The sequence below is a fragment of the Littorina saxatilis genome, unplaced genomic scaffold, assembly GCF_037325665.1.
Source record: "Littorina saxatilis isolate snail1 unplaced genomic scaffold, US_GU_Lsax_2.0 scaffold_531, whole genome shotgun sequence".
Classification (NCBI taxonomy): domain Eukaryota; kingdom Metazoa; phylum Mollusca; class Gastropoda; order Littorinimorpha; family Littorinidae; genus Littorina; species Littorina saxatilis.
This window is the reverse complement of record NW_027129147.1, coordinates 27,998-50,000: the sequence shown is the minus strand read 5'-3', so window position 1 is coordinate 50,000 and position 22,003 is coordinate 27,998. Positions and strand designations below refer to the sequence as shown.

Here is a 22,003-nt window from a genome sequence, read left to right as displayed (position 1 = left end):
TGAGTGTGTGAGACAGTGTGAGTGTGAACGCACCTTAAGCTACGTTCTTCTTCTGTGACATGCTCCGACAGTTTGGGTCTTGTGGTGATCATCTGGGATTCCCTGTGAAACTGGACAAATATGTTGAAATAGAATTGTACGCCTTTCGTTTTTACATTTCGTCAAGTTTTGACTAAATGTTTTAACATAGAGGGGGAATCGAGACGAGGGTCATGGTGTATGTATGTGTGTGTGTGTGTGTGTGTGTGTGTGTGTGTGTGTGTGTGTGTGTGTGTGTGTGCGTGTGTGTGTCTGTGCGTGTGTGTGTGTAGAGCGATTCAGACTAAACTACTGGACCGATCTTTATGACATTTTATATGAGAGTTCCTGGGAATGATATCCCCGGAAGTCTTTTTCTTTTTTTCGATAAATACCTTTGATGACGTCATATCCGGCTTTTTGTAAAAGTTGAGGCGGCACTGTCACACCCTCATTTTTCAATCAAATTGATTGAAATTTTGGCCAAGCAATCTTCGACAAAGGCCGGACTTCAGTATTGCATTTCAGCTTGGTGGCTTAAAAATTAATTAATGACTTTGCTCATTAAAAATTATTGATTGATTAAAATGTTGGAGAAAAAAAAAATGAAAATTGTAAAAAAATTTTTTTTTATAAAACGATCCAAATTTATGTTCATCTTATTCTTCATCATTTTCTGATTCCAAAAACATATAAATATGTTATATTTGGATTAAAAACAAGCTCTGAAAATTAAAAATATAAAAATTATGATCAAAATAAAATTTTCGAAATCAATTTAAAAACACTTTCATCTTATTCCTTGTTGGTTCCTGATTCCAAAAACATATAGATATGATATGTTTGGATTAAAAACACGCTCAGAAAGTTAAAACGAAGAGAGGTACAGAAAAGCGTGCTATCCTTCTCAGCGCAACTACTACCCCGCTCTTCTTGTCAATTTCACTGCCTTTGCCACGAGCGGTGGACTGACGATGCTACGAGTATACGGTCTTGCTGAAAAATTGCATTGCGTTCAGTTTCATTCTGTGAGTTCGACAGCTTGACTAAATGTTGTATTTTCGCCTTACGCGACTTGTTTTTCTTCTGGTTGTCATTTTGTGAAAATGGCATAATAAAACAGAAACATAATTATAGACAATTAAAACAAACTGTGGGGATATTTGACCAACCGAAGAGTTTAGTTAGCATTAATTTATGATTCAGATACATTTGTTTTCATTTTTCTTATCAGTTGTAACAGTTTCCTTTGTCTGATTTAAAAATAAAAAAATCGTTTTTACTTAGTCATAAGATGCGGACCAAATTAATCTTTTAAAGGCCTAGGATTGATATATCCGTACTCTTCCGACCGTTCCTTTCTGAGTTTTTAACTGTTGACTAAGTGAGTTTCCTTGTTGTCTGTGTTCTTTCTGTTGTGTTAATACTTTCTGTACTTATTGATAGTGTTTGTTGTTGTTTTTGATTTTAAAGTGATATTTTATGTTTTGTGTTCGTTCTATTTTGGGGCACTTTTCCAGCTCACAAAATACAACAGAAAGAAATGTGTCGTTCTTTATTACCATTTATTCTTTTACTTTTTATCTTACCCTCCAACTTCATTACATTATTCGTTTTTCATGTTGTTACTGTACTGTTGTTTTTCTGTATTATTTCTGTTAAAATTATCACTTTGTTCACATCTTGAAAACTGTGACACACATTTTTTTGTGCCAGATCATTGGTGCTTTGTGTTCTTCCAATATTGTGGTTATACACTGTGTTATCTGTTATCATTTCATCTTGAACGTTCTTGTTATTTTCGTCTTTCTTCACCCATTATCTTCAAGAACAATCGAGTGTCAAAATTACACATACAAAAAAGTTGGTTGAATAAACCTTGTTGTGTAAAAACCATTATTGTGAAGACTGTTTCCCTCTTTATTTCCTGTCCTCCATACATGTTTGTCATTTGTGTGTGTATGTGAAATTATTTGTGCTTCTACCTTCGTTGTGCTGGATTTCTGTGAAATTTTGTCACTTTTGTTTCTACCTTTTTAAGTGTCAGTTGTTTCCTCATAAAGTTAAACACAAAATCAATGACAAGAAATAAAATAGAAACACCGAATACAGTTTGCTTTGTTTAGCATGTCACAGAAGAAATTCATCTTAACTGCGTCGTTTACCTGACATGAAATTCTGGAAGAATAAATACGTGGGGTGTTTTGAATAATCGTGTTGGTCAAATAAGAGCAGTTGTCACTCTTATTTACATTGGGCAAAACAAAAAAAGTCTGTTTACGGTAACATAGGCAACAAAAATAGGGTCGCTAGGTCGGGATTTATTTTTACTTTATTTTTTTTCCCTCCCAAAAAACATATTATTAAGTTCATTTGCCAAAAAAACAGACTTTTTATTTTTTATTTTTTTTTTTTCCCAAAATGCCAAAAAAAAGCCTAGGGTCGCGCGAAAAAATAGGGTCGGTCGGGATACCGTAAACAGACTATTTTTTTTTTTGGGGGGGGGGGCCTTGGCACATTTGATTGTTTAAAAAAAACCAAGCACGCAAGCCCCAAAAGAGTGTTATAGAAATGGTGTTGGGTTTGGCGTGAGATGTTGTTGTGAACAATGTCGATACCTGAGTGTGTGTGCAGAGTGGTCCTGAGAAGTCTTCCACCTTCCTTCATATTGACGTCACTCTGTAGTTAGCTTAAGGGACGTTCACACTGGACACATTTCACTTCCTCTCACCTGTTTTTTTGTTTTTTTTACATTACCTCACAATTACAATGTATGCAAACAACAACTGTGCCAGCGCTGTTATCGGCTGTGGAAGAGTTGTCCCCCATGGCAGCAGCAAGGCAAGCATGCATGGCCACTGATCTGTGGTTAAAATGGTCATGACGTCACAGTGAAGAGTTGGTTCATAAGATTATAAAAAAAAATGCCAAAACAAAGAGACTGCCAATGTTCCAAAATTCAGAATCAAAAAACAAGAAAGGTAGGTTGTTGGAACATTTGTTATTGACTTACAATACATTCACAGATATTTCGACCCAACAGTTATTTCCTTTGCTCGGCTTCCTGACGAGTGGGCGTAAACTGATTCTATCAAGATGTGTTTTATTTGAATATTTGTTTGTCTGTTCACTTAAAAGACTGTTGGGTCGAAATATCTGTGAAAGTATTGTTTTGTCAATAACAAACGTTCCAATAACCTACCTTTCTTGGGTTGTTTGATTCATAAAATAATAGCTTTGAAAGAAAGGGGCATCGTACCCTGCGCATACCATGTATATATTGAGCTGATTATTCACTCTGACGACATGACGGCTTGTCTCCACTCATGAGCTCATCAGCGGCGGGTGTACACAACACATAGAGCTCATTTGTTGCACTGCGATGCCTCCATTAATTGGTTCAAGGGCCACAACTCTTTCACAGACAATGACAATCCCGGCAGAGTTTCCATTTCAGGACTTGGTGTACGGAGCGGCGTGTGTTAGTGTGTACATGTTGATCATATGAGCTGTGTGTGTTAGTGTGTACATGTTGATCATATGAGCTGTGTGTGTTAGTGTGTACATGTTGATCATACGAGCTGTGTGTGTTATGTGTCAGGTGGAGCAGCCACCCTATGAGCTATCGCGTGTCGGCTCCTTCGACTCTCTCTCTCAGGTGACTATGTCTTTACATCCCTCAGTTACCCCCCTTGTCTTGCAGGGAATCTGTAGTGGGTTGCTTCCCTTGGCTTTTTCTTTTGCCTTCTAACTTGATGGGAGTTACTTCCCTTGGCTTTGTTCTTTTGTGTTATATCCTTTATTTATTGCTTTTCAAATGCGGTTCTTAAAGTTAAACACTCTCAACTTTTCCTTGCTTAGTTTCTGAACTGACTATTCAAGTTTCATAACAAGAGTATAAGCTTTTGCCATTTAACTTTTTGTTTCTGTTGATAATCCTATACTTGTTAAAGGGAAGGATTATCTCCCTTTACTCCCACCCCCCCTCATGTTGTGTAAGCCTGTCCAACTGACACTTCATCTAGTTTCTCCTCGTAGCTAACACTTGTTTGTAGTTCAAGTTTGTCTGCCTTTTTTATGTTCATAACATTTAGTTGCCTCCAATAAGTTCTGCAAAGCTACTGATGTAGATTTCAAGTTCCACCTTTCCTAACTGCATTATCTGCCTTTTTTCTCGCATTTTGTACTGGATGCTTTTGTTTCAAAGAACATTCCAAACTTGCCCGTTATAATTTCGATAGGAAGCAGCATTTCTTGCACCTTGTCCATGTGCTTGCTTTGGGTTGTTTTCTTTCCCTTTTATGAATTAGATTAATGGAAAACAGTTTTGAAATCAGCTTTTCGATTTTTTCCAAGACATACGCTTGTGTGTAAAAGCCTAACAGTATCTGTGATGGTTTACGGGAGGCTTACTGTGCCTTTAATCATGACTTGCAGTTGAAAGTTTTTGCTTGCATGCTGACTATTACTTATTAGATTGAAAGTGTGTAATTATTTATTGCCATGCTTACATGAGGAAAGAACTGACAACTTACACGTTTTTTCTGTTGTAATGTTTGTCTATTTTAGTTTCATATGTTTGTTGTTTTTCTATTGTTTGCCCATGTTTTTTTCTTACAGCACTTGAAATTTGTGCCACTAGTTTGAAAACTGAAGAATGTTTTATATATGTCAGAGTGTATGTTGTAATACTTTGTGATTAAATGTGTATCGTATTTTGTATCAACTATACTTTCTGCAGCCGGGGAAACCAGCAACATTCACTTTGACTGTGTAGATTGATTTATTGTTGTGTTTACTGTTGTGATATGCTGGGGGATCTTTCAATTTTAAGGTTGAATATTTTCCCTCTTCGTTTGGATCAGTCAATTTGATCAGTCAATTTGATCAGTCAATTTGTGGCAAAATGTACCTCAGGCAAACAGAAACGTAGACAAAATTGCGACAGAATAAAAGATAAATATCGAAACGCTGAAAAAGTATATTATTAACCCAATGATTAAAAGTCCTTGGGATTATATTTGTACATGAATCCCCCCCCCCCACTGCACCCCACACCGACCAAATTAACAAAGAAAATGTTCAATTGTATGGGATAAAAACCTGCTTGTGCTCCTTTTCATAATGTGACAGGGGAGGCTACCGCTTCTTTCACAGCAGACTCTGCACCCGAGTTGTTGGCCTTTAAAGTCAACACCTGTGGTTTGTAGAGTTCTGTTTGTGATGGGGTCTGGTGGTTTCTGATTGTCTGTATGTTCATGGAAACCTTCGGGTTTGCAGAACAGTTTTTATAGGGCTAACCCTAACATTTTCAATCCTGTTTGATTGCACTTCGCTTCCCGAGGTGATCGTAGTGTTTCGGCACTCGGCTACAATAAAATCAAAACGCATTTTTGATGGGCATTTTGATCTCTTGAAATAACTCTGGCTTAACCACCAACACAGGAAAAGACATATTTAGAAAATCAAAAGATAACCAGATAAAAGAAAGAATAAGAAAAGGAAAAGATGACAGAGCGATATTAAATCGTAACCAGCAAGAAAGCCCACACATTACAAAGCAAGAACGTGGTGATGTTGTTGGGTGGGTTTTTTTTTCCATCTCTGAGAAGCTGTTCCGGCTGATCCCCCATTTCCTATCCCTCCTCTCCCCCCCCCCCCCCCCCTCCCCTTAAGATTTGAGGTAAAGGGGAGACAATCTTAGCAAGATAAAAGAGTGTTAAAGTGTTGTGTTTTAAGTATGTGTGTGTGTTTTATAGTATTTCTTTATCTTTAGATGTACTTACTGAATGTTAGGTTGTATATATATCAGTGTTGTGGTGTGTGACATTTCTATGGAATAACTGTATGTGTTTGATATCCTTCTGATCACAAGCCTACAAAAAAGGTTGAACTTTTAACTTGACCTTTTACTCACCAATGTTGAATTTTGAAGCAGTGCACTTTATTTCGCTTGAATGTATCTTTAAGTTTCTCTTCTCATTTTCGTATTCTGGTATTCAAAAACAAAATAGGCTACACTGTCACGTTTCTCTTGACATTTAAGGTTGTAATGAAGTCTCTTGTCTCCCCCCAAAATTAATCTGTCACGTGACAGTTCCCAAACTCTCGTAGCAGTTTTATTCCTCTGCATTTAGGTCAGAGCGATGACGTCACAGGCAGAACAAGATTTTCTGAGAGAGAAAAACTCAAACAAGAAGGGCATTTCTTGGTATATTTTAAGGATGTTTTCTTTGCGTAGAAAACAAACCTGAAATCCTCACCGTTTAGTAGGCTTGTGAACAGAATCCCGCATTGTGAGCGTGTTACAACTTACTGTGTGTGTCTTGGTGCCCCTAATGAAGGAGGGGTGGTGAGTGTTGTGACGTGACGTCAGCCACAGAGCTGCAAGCTGACACTTTTTGTCTCTGTGCCTCTGTTACAGTGCCCTCTGACCGTACTGTCAGACGCGGCGCTCTTGCCCATGAAATATGAGGTACTGTACCACTCTGGTTTATGTACTCCTATATACTATTTGAAACAAACCAAGCCCGCTTTATAAGTCAAGAACGTACAATCACATTGTTCCCCAAGCCCAAATATCTCTCTTCTCATCTTTGACCCCAAGTGAAGTTAGAGTGATTATTCTCTTCTTGGATTTGAGCGATTTTGTTTACCATCCACTCCTCCAGCCCCCCCCCCCCCCCCCCCCCTCCACTGACCTCCTCCTCTGTTCCCGCTCTGTCTGAAAATATTTAACAGCCCAGAGAACAACCTTACTTTGTGTACATGATTTTCACACAACAACCCACGGTAACATGGAGGTGAACACTCTAACAGACACGATCCAGTTGTGAGCAAAACAGTTAGACATCTGGTAACTATTGAGAAAAAAACATAATAAATAATCATTTCCAGAAGTGTTCAGGGCAAAGCCTCGTGCTGTAGGGCTCAAGGTTGGTAATGATCTTGAAGGTTAAGGTGATTAGAATCCAATGGAGTAAGGGAAACGCTAAAAAAGAGGATGTGTGTTGTTACTTTAACTTGACACATCAAAGCAGTGCGACCCTTTAATCACTGCGGCAAAGACTTTGTGCAGGTTTAAAAACCTGTGACATTTTAAAGACCTGTGGGAACACAAGCAGTGTAGGGCATTGGCCGCATGTGAAAGCATTTAACGTGATCAGTAGGAAACCCCATCACATAAAGTAAGGTTGGTCTTCAATTATCCATGCCTTTGAAGCGGTTATAGAATTGACATCAAAGCTTTCTTCCTGAGCTTACCGTCTATTAAAAGCATGGACACATACATCATTACAGGTCTGCCCAACTGGCCAAGCTGGAAGCCGTTACGTTAAGATGCATGTGATTTAAATTTAGAAGCTTTTAATCTGGCTGTAGGTTTTTGAGTGTGCGCGCGTTTGATGTTGTTTGATATTGATTTGGACTGCATTTGAAGCTGTGACTGCGTAGATACGCTGCGTGTGTTGACCCCTTTACATGTTCATGGCTTGCGTGTTGTGGCTTTGTGTGTATGTGTGGTGCTCATTCATATGACTGTTCTATGTGCTATAGCAGTGTTCGCTTGACAGGTTAATGAAAATCACGACAGCGATATACTTCGTTTCGTTGGTGTTATGAAATAAGTCCAGTGTCTTCTTCGCAGGAATGAACAAGGACATTCTAGCTATGTATTTAGAAGGCAAGAAGTACTAGGGATGACCCCCAAATACCATTTCCTCTTAAATTAATGTAAAAAAAAACCCACCTATACTTATTTTGTATAAAGTCTCTTTTCTTGGCAAAGTAAACTCCCCAAGCAAAGACTGGTCTTTTTCAACAAGTGATCAGAGTTCAGAGTACACTTGAACTAGGTATAAGCAGACCCTGACCGCGTGAAGGTGTTCGCAGTACCTGTGGTAAATGTAAAACATGCAAGCAAAAGCATTTCTTATGTCATGAACACGTAAATGATAAAGAAACTAGGGTTGAACATTTTCAAGTGGAAAACAAATCACAAGAACTAAAATGAAGTTTAAAACTAAATATTTCACACAAATTTTGCAGTAAGAAAATAACTTTATGATTTATCGACCAAGAGGACGTCACTCAGCGAAACAGGCAATGTCTCGAGCTAAGAGAGGTGACTCAGGTGGTGTTGCTTGCTGTCATGTGTCATGTGGAGTTGTCTGTGGCTTGTGTTGGCTCACTTCACAAGATGATTGCCGATGCCTTATATAATTATGTCCAAAATGAAAGAGCACTGAATTGAAGCCATTATTGCCTCCCCGAAAAATGCAGGAAGGTGTCGACATCAAATACCCTTTGAGTGCTGCCCACGGGAAAAAAGAAAATAGAAAAATAAGAAGAAATATAGGAGATGTGAAAGTAAAAGACACAGTTATTGTTCAGTAAAATGAACTCTGTTCAGTGTGTCTTACGATCAAAACGTTTCACCTGGAGATCTCAGTAATGAACATGCAAATACACATGGGCAGAATTAAAGCACATACAAGAGTGAACAGCACATTTTTGCTACAATGAAATAAATGCGATCCTGCCTGTCTAACTGACGGTTTAAACAGTGTTTCAATCACATGCATCTCTGACAAAGCCGTGGAATCCATTATACAACAAAGGAGCACAACCAGTTTAACTTCTACATTTGCCCTTGGTCTTAAAGACAACACGATAAAGTAGAGTGGTGGACGTTTTGTTCAAACCATTTCCTGGGCAAATCCGCAATGTAAAATGTATGACGAAAAGCTGTGCAGCACTTAAAGGGTTCAACACGAAGACAGTACACCACTTGTCATGCTAAAAGACTCACCCTTCATGATCCATGCTGAACCCCCTGACAACACTGTACGTGCGCTTCCATCGTGTTTCAAACAATCCCTCTGCTCTTTCCATGCCTCTCAATACACCAAGTTCGGAAATAACTCTGTCCATTTTTAATGGGTTGTGCTTTGCCTTGTTCCCATATAAACACTGACTTGCGTCAAGTGTAGCTTGCCTCAGTATTTCTGTGAAAATTCAAGAACAAACTTGGGAAAGAAACTCTTCCACAGCCGATGAAAACCTGACAGAGTTATTTCTTCAAACTCCTCTTTGAGCCCCTCAGTGTCGGTGGTATGACTGTTGTTGCTGTGTACATCGCCCGGCTTGCCTCCCCTGCCTAGAACTCAGTCCTGTCTGGTGTTGACGCTTTGGCTTCTGTGGAATTGATTGACATTAAGCTAAATAGAAAATGATTCCGTTTCTTCCCTTCGTCTGCTCCTTCCCGCATCTCACCCGTTAAGGACAAAGATTCCCCAAGCACGGTTGTGTGTGTGTGTCTATGGTATGTGGGTGTGACTTCCAAGTATAAGGTTTCAGGAAGCAACGATAAAACCGTGTGTGTACCTGTCCTTATGAAAGTAAAGCTGGTGTTGTCTGTTGGCTCAGGTAGCCCAGGTGATGGTGTTGTCTGTTGGCTCAGGTAGCCCAGGTGATGGTGTTGTCTGTTGGCTCAGGTAGCCCAGGTGATGGTGTTGTCTGTTGGCTCAGGTCGCCAAGGTGACTCTTGTGTCCTTGCACACCCTCCTATAAATACCTGTTGAAGCTTTTTTCAGGTAGAAATGAATGCAAACAGTAGACTCTGACCTGTCGGCGCTTATGGAATCAGCCATAAACACATGTCAGTATACGCAGATAAAACCGTGCTTGTGGAATCAAAACCTTTTGCCCTTTGTTTATCTGGAAATTTGTCTTCCATTTAAAACATCACGCTTAGCTACAGCAACAAAAATAAATGAGAAAAATAAAATAGTCGCAGCTGACGTTGCCCCTTACCTAACGTGTGAACTGTACCTAACGTGTGAACTGTACCTAACGTGTGAACTGTACCTGAAGTGTGAACTGTACCTAACGTGTGAACTGTACCTAACGTGTGGATTTTACCTGTGCAGCCGATCTACACCAAGGCGTCCAGCCTGGCCTCCCAGCAGCTGATGCAGCAACAGGTGGCGCTGATGGCGGCGGCCCAGGGAACCTACGCCGTGGCCAGCCCCGTCAACGTGCTGGGAACTCAGATGCAGGGGCTCTCGGGCCTCACCCACAACGGTATTGCCTCTGGCGCCATTACTCCCACCACCGCTACCCTGGCTAGTGGTATGTGTGCGGGGGAATTCTTTGACAGGGGGAGGTGTAGGGGGTGGCAGAGGAGGGGGGGGGGGGACAAGTTTGGGGATGTGGGAGAGCTTTTGAGAGGAATCCAAAATGAGGGTCTCTTTGGGATACGTAGCACACATATCAGTCTAACCACTGCTAGACTGACTCCTACCACCATGGCGAGAGGCATCTATGTATGACGGGAACACTTGCAGTGGGCGAGAGATGTATGACGGGAACACTTGCAGTGGGCGAGAGATGTATGACGGGAACACTTGCAGTGGGCGAGAGATGTATGACGGGAATACTTGCAGTGGGCGAGAGGTATATATGTATGACGAGAACACTTGCAGTGGGCGAGAGGTATATATGTATGACGGGAACACTTGCAGCGGGCTAGGGTATCTCAGGGTCACGTGCGTGCTAGGGGGGGGGGGGGGGGGGGGGGGGGGATAGAAACGCAAACTCTGGGTGTCTTTGGGATAACACACCAGGGTATTGTTACTGTGGAAATGACATCCACTACCCTTGCTAGTGCTATGTATGCGCGGATGATTTTTAGAGGGAGGGTTTACGGGGAGGCGGGGGAGCTAGGGATCAGTTTTGGGATGGGGCATGGGGGAGGGATTGTGATAGGAACAAAAGTCAGGGCCTTTTTCGGTTAGCACATAACGGTATTGCCATCCGTTACATCCGCTAGCGCTACTCTTGCTGTGCTCTATGTGTGACGGAATGACTTTGAGAGGGGTAGGGGTTGTCAGGGTAAGGGGCGGGGGTAGATTTTAGATGGGGAAGGGACTGTAAACAGAACCCAAAACCAGGGGCTCCCTAGGATTGCACACATATCATCATTGCCACTGTCACCATTAATCTCATCACTGCTATTCCTGCTAGTGCTATGTGTGAGGGCATGATTTGAATGGCGGGGAGGGAGGGGGGTCAGGGTAGGAGGGGGGACAGGGGCCAATGTTGGGATTGGGGAGAGATTGTGATAGGAAAGCATGGTTTGTTTGGGACAACACGCCACAGTATTGTCAATGGCAAAATGACATCTGCTACCGCTACCCTCGCTACTGGTCTTGGTAGGAGGAGAGGGAAGCAAGGGGATGGTAGAGTTGGTGGGGGGGGGGGGGCAGTTTGAAGATGGGGGGAGGGGCTTTGAAAGGGCCTTTAGGGATAACACACCACTGCATTGCCACTGCCCATTGTATATCCGCTACGCCTACTCTTCTCTTGCTGTCCGTTTGTGTGAGGGGATGCTTTTGAGAGAGAGAGCGGGGGGATGGGTGTGTGTACAGATGTGTACAACCTGAAAGTTGTGCTCTGTATTTATCTGTACACACTGCTCTGTATTTATCTGTACACACTGCTCTGTATTTATCTGTACACACTGCTCTGTATTTATCTGTACACACTGCTCTGTATTTATCTGTACACACTGCTCTGTATTTATCTGTACACACTGCTCTGTATTTATCTGTACACACTGACCAACTTGCACGTCTCCAATAGCTGGACCCAACGTTAATTGTTGACAAGTTTGGGAGATACCATCAAAATCCATTGTAAAAAAAAGGTTCGGAATGAAAGTTGGGAGTGCTTGTTTGTAGGAACATTTGAAACAACAGTGCTTCTGAGCTAGAGCAATAGCGAGAGTGTGTAGTGAAAGCCATGTCCACTGCTTCCAGGTACTGCCACAGCCGCCATCAACGGAGCTCCTCCCAGCATGCTGTCCCCCACAGCTGTGGCCAGCTTCCAGGTCCCTCCCTCCAACGGCCAGGCTGCAGAAGTCTACGCCAATGGAATCCCCCATTACGCAGGTCAGTCAGCATCACGACATACCAGTTATAGGCGTTTTATCTTTGTTTTCTATTCTATGTGTGTGTGTGTGTCTGTCTGTCTGTCTGTCCGTCTCCCTGTCTGTCTCTCTGTCTGTCTGTCTGTCTGTCCGTCTCCCTGTCTGTCTCTCTGTCTGTCTCTCTGTCTGTCTGTCTCTCTGTCTGTCTGTCTGTATGTATGTATGTCTGTCTGTCTGTCTGTCTCTCTCTCTGTCTGTCTGTCTGCCTGTCTGTCTGTCTGTCTGTCCGATGATAGCTGCTTAATGGTTGTACAGCTGTACTGCTTCATCTTTGATGACGTCTTTGATTATTTGTCAGTTGGTGAATGTCTTGTTTTGTCTATAATCAATGCATCAGTACAGTAACTAACCTTTCTTGGTGTTTTTGTAATGTTGTACTACTGCACATTGTGTTGGTTGTTCTTTACGCCGTCGCTTGGTTTTGTTGCAGCAGCCCAGGCTGTGTCCAATGGCGAGCATCTGCAGCAGTACACTACGATCCAGCCTTACGCCAGCATCGGTAGGTGTCTTCTTTTGTGCATTTTCCTGAAAGTTTCAAATCAATCCATCCAGTCATTGCTGAAATACACCACTTGTTGTCATAGTACTCCTCAAAATGGACTCAAACACCTCGTTTTCTACTGCTCATGCGCTCCACACCTGCATCAGTGGAAATGACATTACACAAGAGATACGGACGATAGGGAAACAAAGCAACCTGTCCTGGATATATATATATGAATTTGTGTTTTCTCCTTTCTCAAGGTTGCCTAATCTGATTTTTTGGGTCGATTTTGTAATCGGTCCCGGACGTTTTTACCAGGTCGATTTTGGGGGTACTCTTACTTTGGCGGCGTTAACGTAAAACCTAAAACAGAAATCTTTGGTCCGAAAAGTATGCTATATAGCCAAGTGAAGGGCCGTTAATGGCTTATAAAGTTTGCATGAAATGACACGGTAGTGAATCCCTTCGTGGTGGACTGGGCGTTAAGCAAACAAACAAACACGGTAATGATACCTTCGTGGTGGACTGGGCGTTAAGCAAACAAACAAACACGGTAACGAATCCCTTCGTGGTGGACTGGGCGTTAAGCAAACAAAAAAACACGGTAACGAATCCCTTCGTGGTGGACTGGGCGTTAAGCAAACAAACAAACACGGTAACGAATCCCTCCGTGGTGGACTGGGCGTTAAGCAAACAAACAAACACGGTAACGAATCCCTTCGTGGTGGACTGGGCGTTAAGCAAACAAACAAACACGGTAACGAATCCCTTCGTGGTGGACTGGGCGTTAAGCAAACAAACAAACACGGTAACGAATCCCTTCGTGGTGGACTGGGCGTTAAGCAAACAAACAAACACGGAAACGAATCCCTTCGTGGTGGACTGGGCGTTAAGCAAACAAACAAACACGGTAACGAATCCCTTCGTGGTGGACTGGGCGTTAAGCAAACAAAAAAACACGGTAACGAATCCCTTCGTGGTGGACTGGGCGTTAAGCAAACAAACAAACACGGTAACGAATCCCTCCGTGGTGGACTGGGCGTTAAGCAAACAAACAAACACGGTAACGAATCCCTTCGTGGTGGACTGGGCGTTAAGCAAACAAACAAACACGGTAACGAATCCCTTCGTGGTGGACTGGGCGTTAAGCAAACAAACAAACACGGTAACGAATCCCTTCGTGGTGGACTGGGCGTTAAGCAAACAAACAAACACGGTAACGAATCCCTTCGTGGTGGACTGGGCGTTAAGCAAACAAACAAACACGGTAACGAATCCCTTTGTGGTCGGCTGGGCGTTAACTCAACTCAACTCAACTCAACTCAAATTTTATTGGCTTCAATTTTCATAGAAGAATTTGTCTTGCGCTTGGGAGAAAGTAAGAGTATAACATATAAAAACAGCATTCATATCACATTTCATGTATCACACACAGTAATCACTAGTATAAGCCTACAATTATCACATTTGTACCTGTATCATACATGCAAATAAATAGTATCACATTTCCACGTATCACACACAATATATACATTACATAACATACAGCAAGCTTCCATCTCCCGCGCCCCCCCCCCCCTCCCACACATACATATCCTCGCACGTGCGTCGACTCCATACAAATGACATCATCAGTCCATTAACTAAAATGCACAATGACTAGTAGTGGGTACATGATACACAATACGTGCTCAACTAGACCTGCTAATTAAAATAATAACAGAAACAAAAACAAGGACTGGGCACAACATTTATACGTGTGTGACCTACTTACATCAAGTGCCTGTGATCTATAAATAACAATGATTGCGTTTAAAGTAAAACATGAATAATGCCGATGTTTGCTAACAATGAATACATAACAACTAAGATAAGAATGTATGTGCTTTCATAATATGATTATTTTATAAAACACAGTTAAGCAAACAAACAAACACGGTAACGAATCCCTTCGTGGTGGACTGGGCGTTAAGCAAACAAACAAACGCGGTAACGAATCCCTTCGTGGTGGACTGGGCGTTAAGCAAACAAACAAACACGGTAACGAATCCCTTCGTGGTGGACTGGGCGTTAAGCAAACAAACAAACACGGTAACGAATCCCTTCGTGGTGGACTGGGCGTTAAGCAAACAAACAAACACGGTAACGAATCCCTTCGTGGTGGACTGGGCGTTAAGCAAACAAACAAACACGGTAACGAATCCCTTCGTGGTGGACTGGGCGTTAAGCAAACAAACAAACACGGTAACGAATCCCTTCGTGGTGGACTGGGCGTTAAGCAAACAAACAAACACGGTAATGTATGTTTTAGTTGGGGTACGAAAATGGGAGCAATACTTTTTTTTGCACAGTTTAGTATGGTATTTTCTCTGTGTGTTACAGCGGCCTACCCCGCGGTGTATGGTCAGTTCCAGCAAGCCCTTGCCCAGGGTGCCACCCTGCTGCCCACCAACCAGAAAGAAGGTGAGAAAGGTCAGATATCCGCATCAACACACTGACCGACGCACTGACCGCCGACTATTCCCTCTGTGGCTGTCTGTCTGTCTGTCTATCTGGTTACTTAGTCTGGGTGTGTGGGTGTGGGTGTGGGTGTGTGTGTGTGTGGGTGTGTTTCCCGAGTCTGTGTATGTCAAGAGATGTGAGTCGCGTCCAGTGTGCCTAGTTGAGGCCTCGTCTTGTGGTTTTCAAGTCATTTTGATTTGTCTCAGTCCGATGACAAGGATGGGTGTCTGTGAATGATGCCTGGTTCCTATGGTTGGGAGAACATGCCCCACAGATTGCCAGCAAACTTGTCGTCATCACGACGAAACCTTGTCATGCGGTTAAGGCTGTTATTCACTGCAGGCTGAAATGTTGTTTGGTCATTGCCAACCAGTGAAAAGAGAGACCAGTGAATTTGAACAAACAAGTCACGGAGAGGGGAACGTTAGGCCGTGTCCTTGACTTGCTAAACAAAAAACAGCCAGTGGAAAGGCTTGTTTTCCCGAAGATGTCATGTGCTCTTGCTAGTGTTCTGATAATGTCGAACGAACCAGAATGAAAAGCCGAGAGATAGAAGAAGCGGACGACTTCAAGAAAAACATATTTGGAAGCCATTATACATTCTTGTTTATACTGATGCCCATATCTTGGCTTTAAGGAAATAAGAAAAATGTTAGAAAATTTGATGCATTTATCAGCTTGTTTTGAATTATAAAACTACGGAAAGCTTGGACCGTGTTTCTAACATCGTCTGTTACTGTTGGTGATCGTTTCATTGATGACACAATAGAATAAGATATAATTTAAGATACAAACAACTCATTTCAGCCTGCATTGACGAACATTTGATGACAAGAAATGTGTTCAAAAACAAAAACAAAACATAAAACGTGTGACAGCCACAAAGTGTTGTAAGTACGATGTGGACATTGATGTCACGTGTCGTGTTTGGTGTGTGTTTCCGTCTTGCTTGTTCTGTCTGTAGGCATCTCTCCGGAGATTGTTTTTGTTGTATTGTTTCCTTAGAATCAGGCGTCCGGTTTGAACTGACAGGTCATACAAACACACAGACGCGTGTGACACACACACTCACACACACACACACACACACACACACACACACACAAACACACACACACACACACACACACACACACATATATATATATACACACACACACACACACACACACACACACACACACACACACACACACACACACACACACACACATATATATATACACACACACACAAAGACAAACACACAGAGACTTCCAGTCAAGTAAAACACTCTTCTACCCGAACATACCGAGTCTTTATCACACAACGAAACTTAGCTGTATTTGTGTCTGATTGCATCGTTTCTTGAGTTGCCTGTCTGTGTATTGTACGTACATGTATGTATGTAGGTATGTAATGTATGTATGTATGATGTACGTGTGTGTGGTTGTTAGCGACGTGATTTACTTTTCGTGTGTTTGTTTTGTAAGGAATGGAGGTTTTGGAATATGTGTTTGTGTGTCTTGATTTGGTGTGGACTAAGATCCGTTTCTCCCCTTGTGTGCTTTGACTTGACAGCTGTGTGTCACATAATCCGACTGTCTGTCTGTCGCTTCTCGGGGTGTTGGGCGTGGTACATGCCGGCATTCGCCACAGACTTGATCTTAACTAATCGCTGCCTGTTTCTCTATCTTACTGTGTCTGTCCGACTGAATGGATCTTGCCTTCCCTGTCACCATTATATTCTTTCCGTTTTCTTGGTTCCTCTCTGAAATGGTGAAACGTTACTCGACCTTTTGACAAGGGAAACCAGAAGAACGCTTTCTTCATGAAAGCTGTTTTAAAGCACAGAAAATATTGTTTTTCTTCAAAGTTGCATTATGTTAGGGAGCAGCATCCCAGAAAATGTCAACAGTGTGTTGAGATTTGACGTGGAGGTTTAGTGCAGTTACTTCAAGACATGTTTGGAGAAGAGAAGAAAAGATTATGATAAATACAAAAATAAAAACACAAAACAATCGCTACATCTGCGTCTAAAACTCGAGTAACGTCTCCAATTAAACCTGCTTGGTTTGGCTGAACATTACAGAAGAGGAACTCAGCCTGTTCATTGCTTTGAACTTGAAGGTTTTTGGTTTGGTGACCATGTTTTAACAATCCCTGGAGAGAGATTGGTCTGTGTGTGTTTGTGTTTGTGAGTGTGTACACTGATTGGCCCCGGGGACGTGGTGAGAGATTGATGTTCTGTAGTTTGACTTGATTGTGTTTTTGGCTGCCTTGGTTGGCTGTTCTACACCTTGCGCTATGATTGTTGTTGTTTTTATTGTCTGTTGAACGGGGAATGGGAAGTTGAGATGTTGAAACCCATGTCAGTGTTGTCTGTCTGTCTCTGTTCTTCTTGTTCTTCACCCTTCTCTGCAGGAAAGCTCGGTCTAAGCAGGGGCTCACATCCACGTCGAACATCGGACATACACGGATATTTTTTCCAAATGTCCTATACATTTTTCATGCAAGAGGACATATGTCCTATTGTTTTTGTCACAAAGGGGTTATTGTCCGATTATGCTTTCATTTGATCTGGAAACTGTCACTACTTTCCAATTTACAGTAGTTTGATTTGCTACGATGTGTCTCTCCAAGCAGACAAAACCATGCTGTTAGTGTCCGTTTTGTTGCGAGACAAAAAAGGTCCTATTAATTTTTTTCCGGGACAAATGTCCTATCGCTTTTACATTGTCCAGGACATTTGTCCTATGCCATCTCTCATGGATGTGAGCCCCTGTCTAAGTTGGTAACTTCAGTCTTGGTAGGGACAACAAGGGAGTGGAGGGGGGGAGGTGGGGGTCGGAGGGAGGGGGAATAGAGAGGACATAAATATCAACAAAGAACAATCACAGAAAGGTTATCAGACAGTTACAACAGAAGTGCGGGCACGTCCTCAGTTGGGCCAACAAGACATGCTTGGAATGACCGTTTGTTGACGTTCTTCCTAAGCTCTAACCGGTCAGGGGGCCATGTCCTCCGTTGGGCCAACAAGACATGCTTGGAATGACCGTCTGTTGACGTCCTCCCCAAGCTCTGACCGGTCAGTGGGCCACGTCCTAAGTTGGGCCAACAAGACATGCTTGGAATGACCGTTTGTTGACGTCCTTCCCAAGCTCTAACCGGTCAGTGGGCCATGTCCTCAGTTGGGCCAACAAGACATGCTTGGAATGACCGTCTGTTGACGTCCTCCCTAAGCTCTGACCGGTCAGTGGGCCACGTCCTCAGATGGGCCAACAAGACATGCTTGGAATGACCGTTTGTTGACGTCCTCCCCAAGCTCTGACCGGTCAGTGGGCCACGTCCTCAGTTGGGCCAACGAGACATGCTCGGAATGACCGTTTGTTGACGTCCTCCCCAAGCTCTGACCGGTCAGTGAACCCCACTGCCAGACATCCACAAGAAACAAGCTCCTGTGTTGGAAGCGTTAGACTCCATCCATTTGCAGCGTGAAACAAACATATATACGGACAGTGAGATTCATGTTTCAAAACTGAAATGGCAATTGCCAATACCAGGGAACTAGACGGTTAAGTAGGAACAGAAAGAATAGGGGTTAAGATGAGATAAAGAGTAATGCATGGCATTAAAAAAAAAATAGCAAAGGGTGGATAGGGGTACTTGACGCCTAGACCTCAACTGTGAGGTTCCAACCCCTCTGATGGTAGCTCCGACCATTGTACACCGTATGCCTCGCTGCATCAACTGTGAGGTTCCAACCCCTCTGATGGTAGCTCCGACCATTGTACACCGTATGCCTAGCTCGCTGCATCAACTGTGAGGTTCCAACCCCTCTGATGGTAGCTCCGACCATTGTACACCGTATGCCTCGCTGCATCAAAGAGATGGATGTAGATGTCGTCATGGTGACAATGAAGACAATGAAAGGAAGAGGGGGGAGGGAGGTGAACAGGTTTATCAAAGGGCACAAGGCAGAGGTAAAAAGTAAATTTTAAGGGGCTTATTGTCCGTCAGGTCTTAATTGCCTATATTGGACATGAATTGGTTTATACGATTCGAGTTTTTACGCCCTCACGGCTTTTGATGTTTGCGTGTTTAGGTGGTATCAGCCATCTGCATTTATGGTAGAATGACCAAGATCTTTAACGTGCCATTGTGGTGACACGGGGGTGGGAGATGGATACCGTCTCTGGGTCTGCACATAAAGTTGACCCGTGTCCGTCCCGGCCCGGATTCGAACCAGCGACCTCTCGATCACAAGTCCAGTGCTCTACCACCTGAGCTACCCGGGCCCCCCGAGGCAGAGGAGCTAGGAGAGATGTGGAAAGGGAGTTGAGGAGGGAAGGAAAAGGTGCAGATGGAGTTGAGTTGAAGAGTTAAGGAAGAGAGGTAGAGGGAGTTAAAGAGTTACGGAAGAGGGGTAGTAGGAGTGGAATAGTCAAGGAGCAGAGGTAGAGAGAGTTGAAGAGTTTGGGGGAAGGCCCTTGTTGTTTGTGGTGGACGTTGACTGTTGTGTGTGTGTGTGTGTGTGTGTGTGTGTGTGACAACCCGCTGTGTATCTCCTCCTAACTGCCCGCTATGCCCTTCAGGACGTCTGCTGGGGGTGGTAACTGCTGACGCTCAGCGAAAAATTATCCTCGAACGCGCTGAAATCACTGATAGAGGTACGAGACTGGCCTCCCCTTGCTCTGACCCACATTTGCATATATATCTATTTGTATACCAAATTTGACCTTGATTGACCTTTGACCTTTTACTACAGTTTTGCTTTGTCCACACAGCGCACGCTAATACGATTTTTTCCATCCTCTTTTTGTGTTTATTTATTCATTTGGTTTATAATTCCCCCTTTTTTCCCTAGCTCTTATTATTCTTTTATTTTATTCGTCCTTGTTTCACATCTGTGTTATTTCGTTTTCATTTTGGCACAGCAGAAAACTGCAGTTTTTTTAAATGTGTAATGGCTGAGCATTCAACGATCCCCACTTTGTAAATTATATTCACTATTCAGAACTGTCTATGCAATGTGCAATCACTGCAATGCTTTTGACAATAAAACGTGAATAAACAGGAATAAGAGTCGGGAATCAAATCAGTGAATAAGTATATGAATAACATTGCAACACTGCAATGCTTTTGACAATAAAACGTGAATAAACAGGAATAAGTGTCGGGAATCAAATCAGTGAATAAGTATATGAATAACATTGCAACAGTATGCACTGCACAAACAAGAACTACATGGAAAAGACAGGCGCCCTTCCTCATTTCTTCTGACAAAAAAAGCAAGCTAGTTTATGGGGAAATATGTTAAACTCTTCCTTACTTTACTTGTTTTTCCTTTCCTTCCTTGATGCTTAAATGTGTCTTAACTTTCTAAGTGGTGTTCCAAAAGTGTTGATCTTTAGCTTCCACGTTACCACCCGCGGGTCAGGGGGAAAGATTTACCCCTCCCTGGTCCCCCCGCGGGTTAGGGGGAACAATTTACCCCTCCCTGGTCCCCCCGCGGGTTAGGGGGAACAATTTACCCCTCCCTGGTCCCCCCGCGGGTTAGGGGGAACAATTTACCCCTCCCTGGTCCCCCCGCGGGTTAGGGGGAAAGATTTACCCCTCCCTGGTCCCCCCGCGGGTTAGGGGGAAGGATTTACCCCTCCCTGGTCCCCCCGCGGGTTAGGGGGAAAGATTTACCCCTCCCTGGTCCCCCCGCGGGTTAAGGGGAACAATTTACCCCTCCCTGGTCCCCCCGCGGGTTAGGGGGAACAATTTACCCCTCCCTGGTCCCCCCGCGGGTTAGGGGGAAGGATTTACCCCTCCCTGGTCCCCCCGCGGGTTAAGGGGAACAATTTACCCCTCCCTGGTCCCCCCGCGGGTTAGGGGGAACAATTTACCCCTCCCTGGTCCCCCCGCGGGTTAGGGGGAACAATTTACCCCTCCCTGGTCCCCCCGCGGGTTAGGGGGAACAATTTACCCCTCCCTGGTCCCCCCGCGGGTTAGGGGGAACAATTTACCCCTCCCTGGTCCCCCCGCGGGTTAGGGGGAACAATTTACCCCTCCCTGGTCCCCCCGCGGGTTAGGGGGAACAATTTACCCCTCCCTGGTCCCCCCGCGGGTTAGGGGGAACAATTTACCCCTCCCTGGTCCCCCCGCGGGTTAGGGGGAAAGATTTACCCCTCCCTGGTCCCCCCGCGGGTTAGGGGGAACAATTTACCCCTCCCTGGTCCCCCCGCGGGTTAGGGGGAACAATTTACCCGATGCTCCCCAGCATGTCGTAAGAGGCGACTAACGGATTCTGTTTCTCCTTTTGCCCTTGTTAAGTGTTTCTTGTATAGAATATAGTCAATTTTTGTAAAGATTTTAGTCAAGCAGTATGTAATAAATGTTAAGTCCTTTGTACTGGAAACTTGCATTCTCCCAGTAAGGTAATATATTGTACTACGTTGCAAGCCCCTGGAGCAAATTTTTGATTAGTGCTTTTGTGAATAAGAAACAATTGACAAGTGGCTCTATCCCATCTCCCCCCTTTCCCCGTCGCGATATAACCTTCGTGGTTGAAAACGACGTTAAACACCAAATAAAGAAAGAAAGTGGCTCTATCCCATCTCCCCCCTTTCCCCGTCGCGATATAACCTTCGTGGTTGAAAACGACGTTAAACACCAAATAAAGAAAGTTGCTCTATCCCATCTCCCCCCTTTCCCCGTCGCGATATAACCTTCGTGGTTAAAAACGACGTTAAACACCAACTAAGAAAGAAAGTGGCTCTATCCCATCTCCCCCCTTTCCCCGTCGCGATATAACCTTCGTGGTTGAAAACGACGTTAAACACCAAATAAAGTAAAGTAAGCTTCCACGTTATGTATAGAGTCCCCTCATCAGTTGGTCCACAGTCGCTAACTAAGTGAAAGGTATATTTAACACGAAGAGCAGTCAACCCCCTTCTAGATTCTTTCCTCTGTGTTCATGATTCCACCTTTGATCTTTGTGGGCTTATTATTTTGCATTGGAAAGCACAGACTCGCTATTCTCT

General features: G+C 43.4%; 1 protein-coding gene across 9 annotated transcripts in view; it reads left to right on the top strand.

Annotated features, from left to right (window-relative positions):
- LOC138957432 (CUGBP Elav-like family member 4) overlaps positions 1-22,003 on the top strand; it is a 68,635-nt gene that overhangs the window by 27,657 nt on the left and 18,975 nt on the right. For 2 of the 9 annotated variants that reach the window (XM_070328554.1, XM_070328551.1), the window contains exons 4-10: positions 3,620-3,676; positions 6,443-6,493; positions 9,948-10,149; positions 11,838-11,969; positions 12,438-12,506; positions 14,874-14,963; positions 19,568-19,642. In XM_070328554.1, the coding sequence (XP_070184655.1) occupies positions 3,620-3,676; positions 6,443-6,493; positions 9,948-10,149; positions 11,838-11,969; positions 12,438-12,506; positions 14,874-14,963; positions 19,568-19,642 (676 nt within the window). The remainder of the gene's footprint in view (positions 1-3,619; positions 3,677-6,442; positions 6,494-9,947; positions 10,150-11,837; positions 11,970-12,437; positions 12,507-14,873; positions 14,964-19,567; positions 19,643-22,003) is intronic. The other 7 variants (XM_070328555.1, XM_070328552.1, XM_070328553.1 and 4 more) reach the window with 7 other exon arrangements.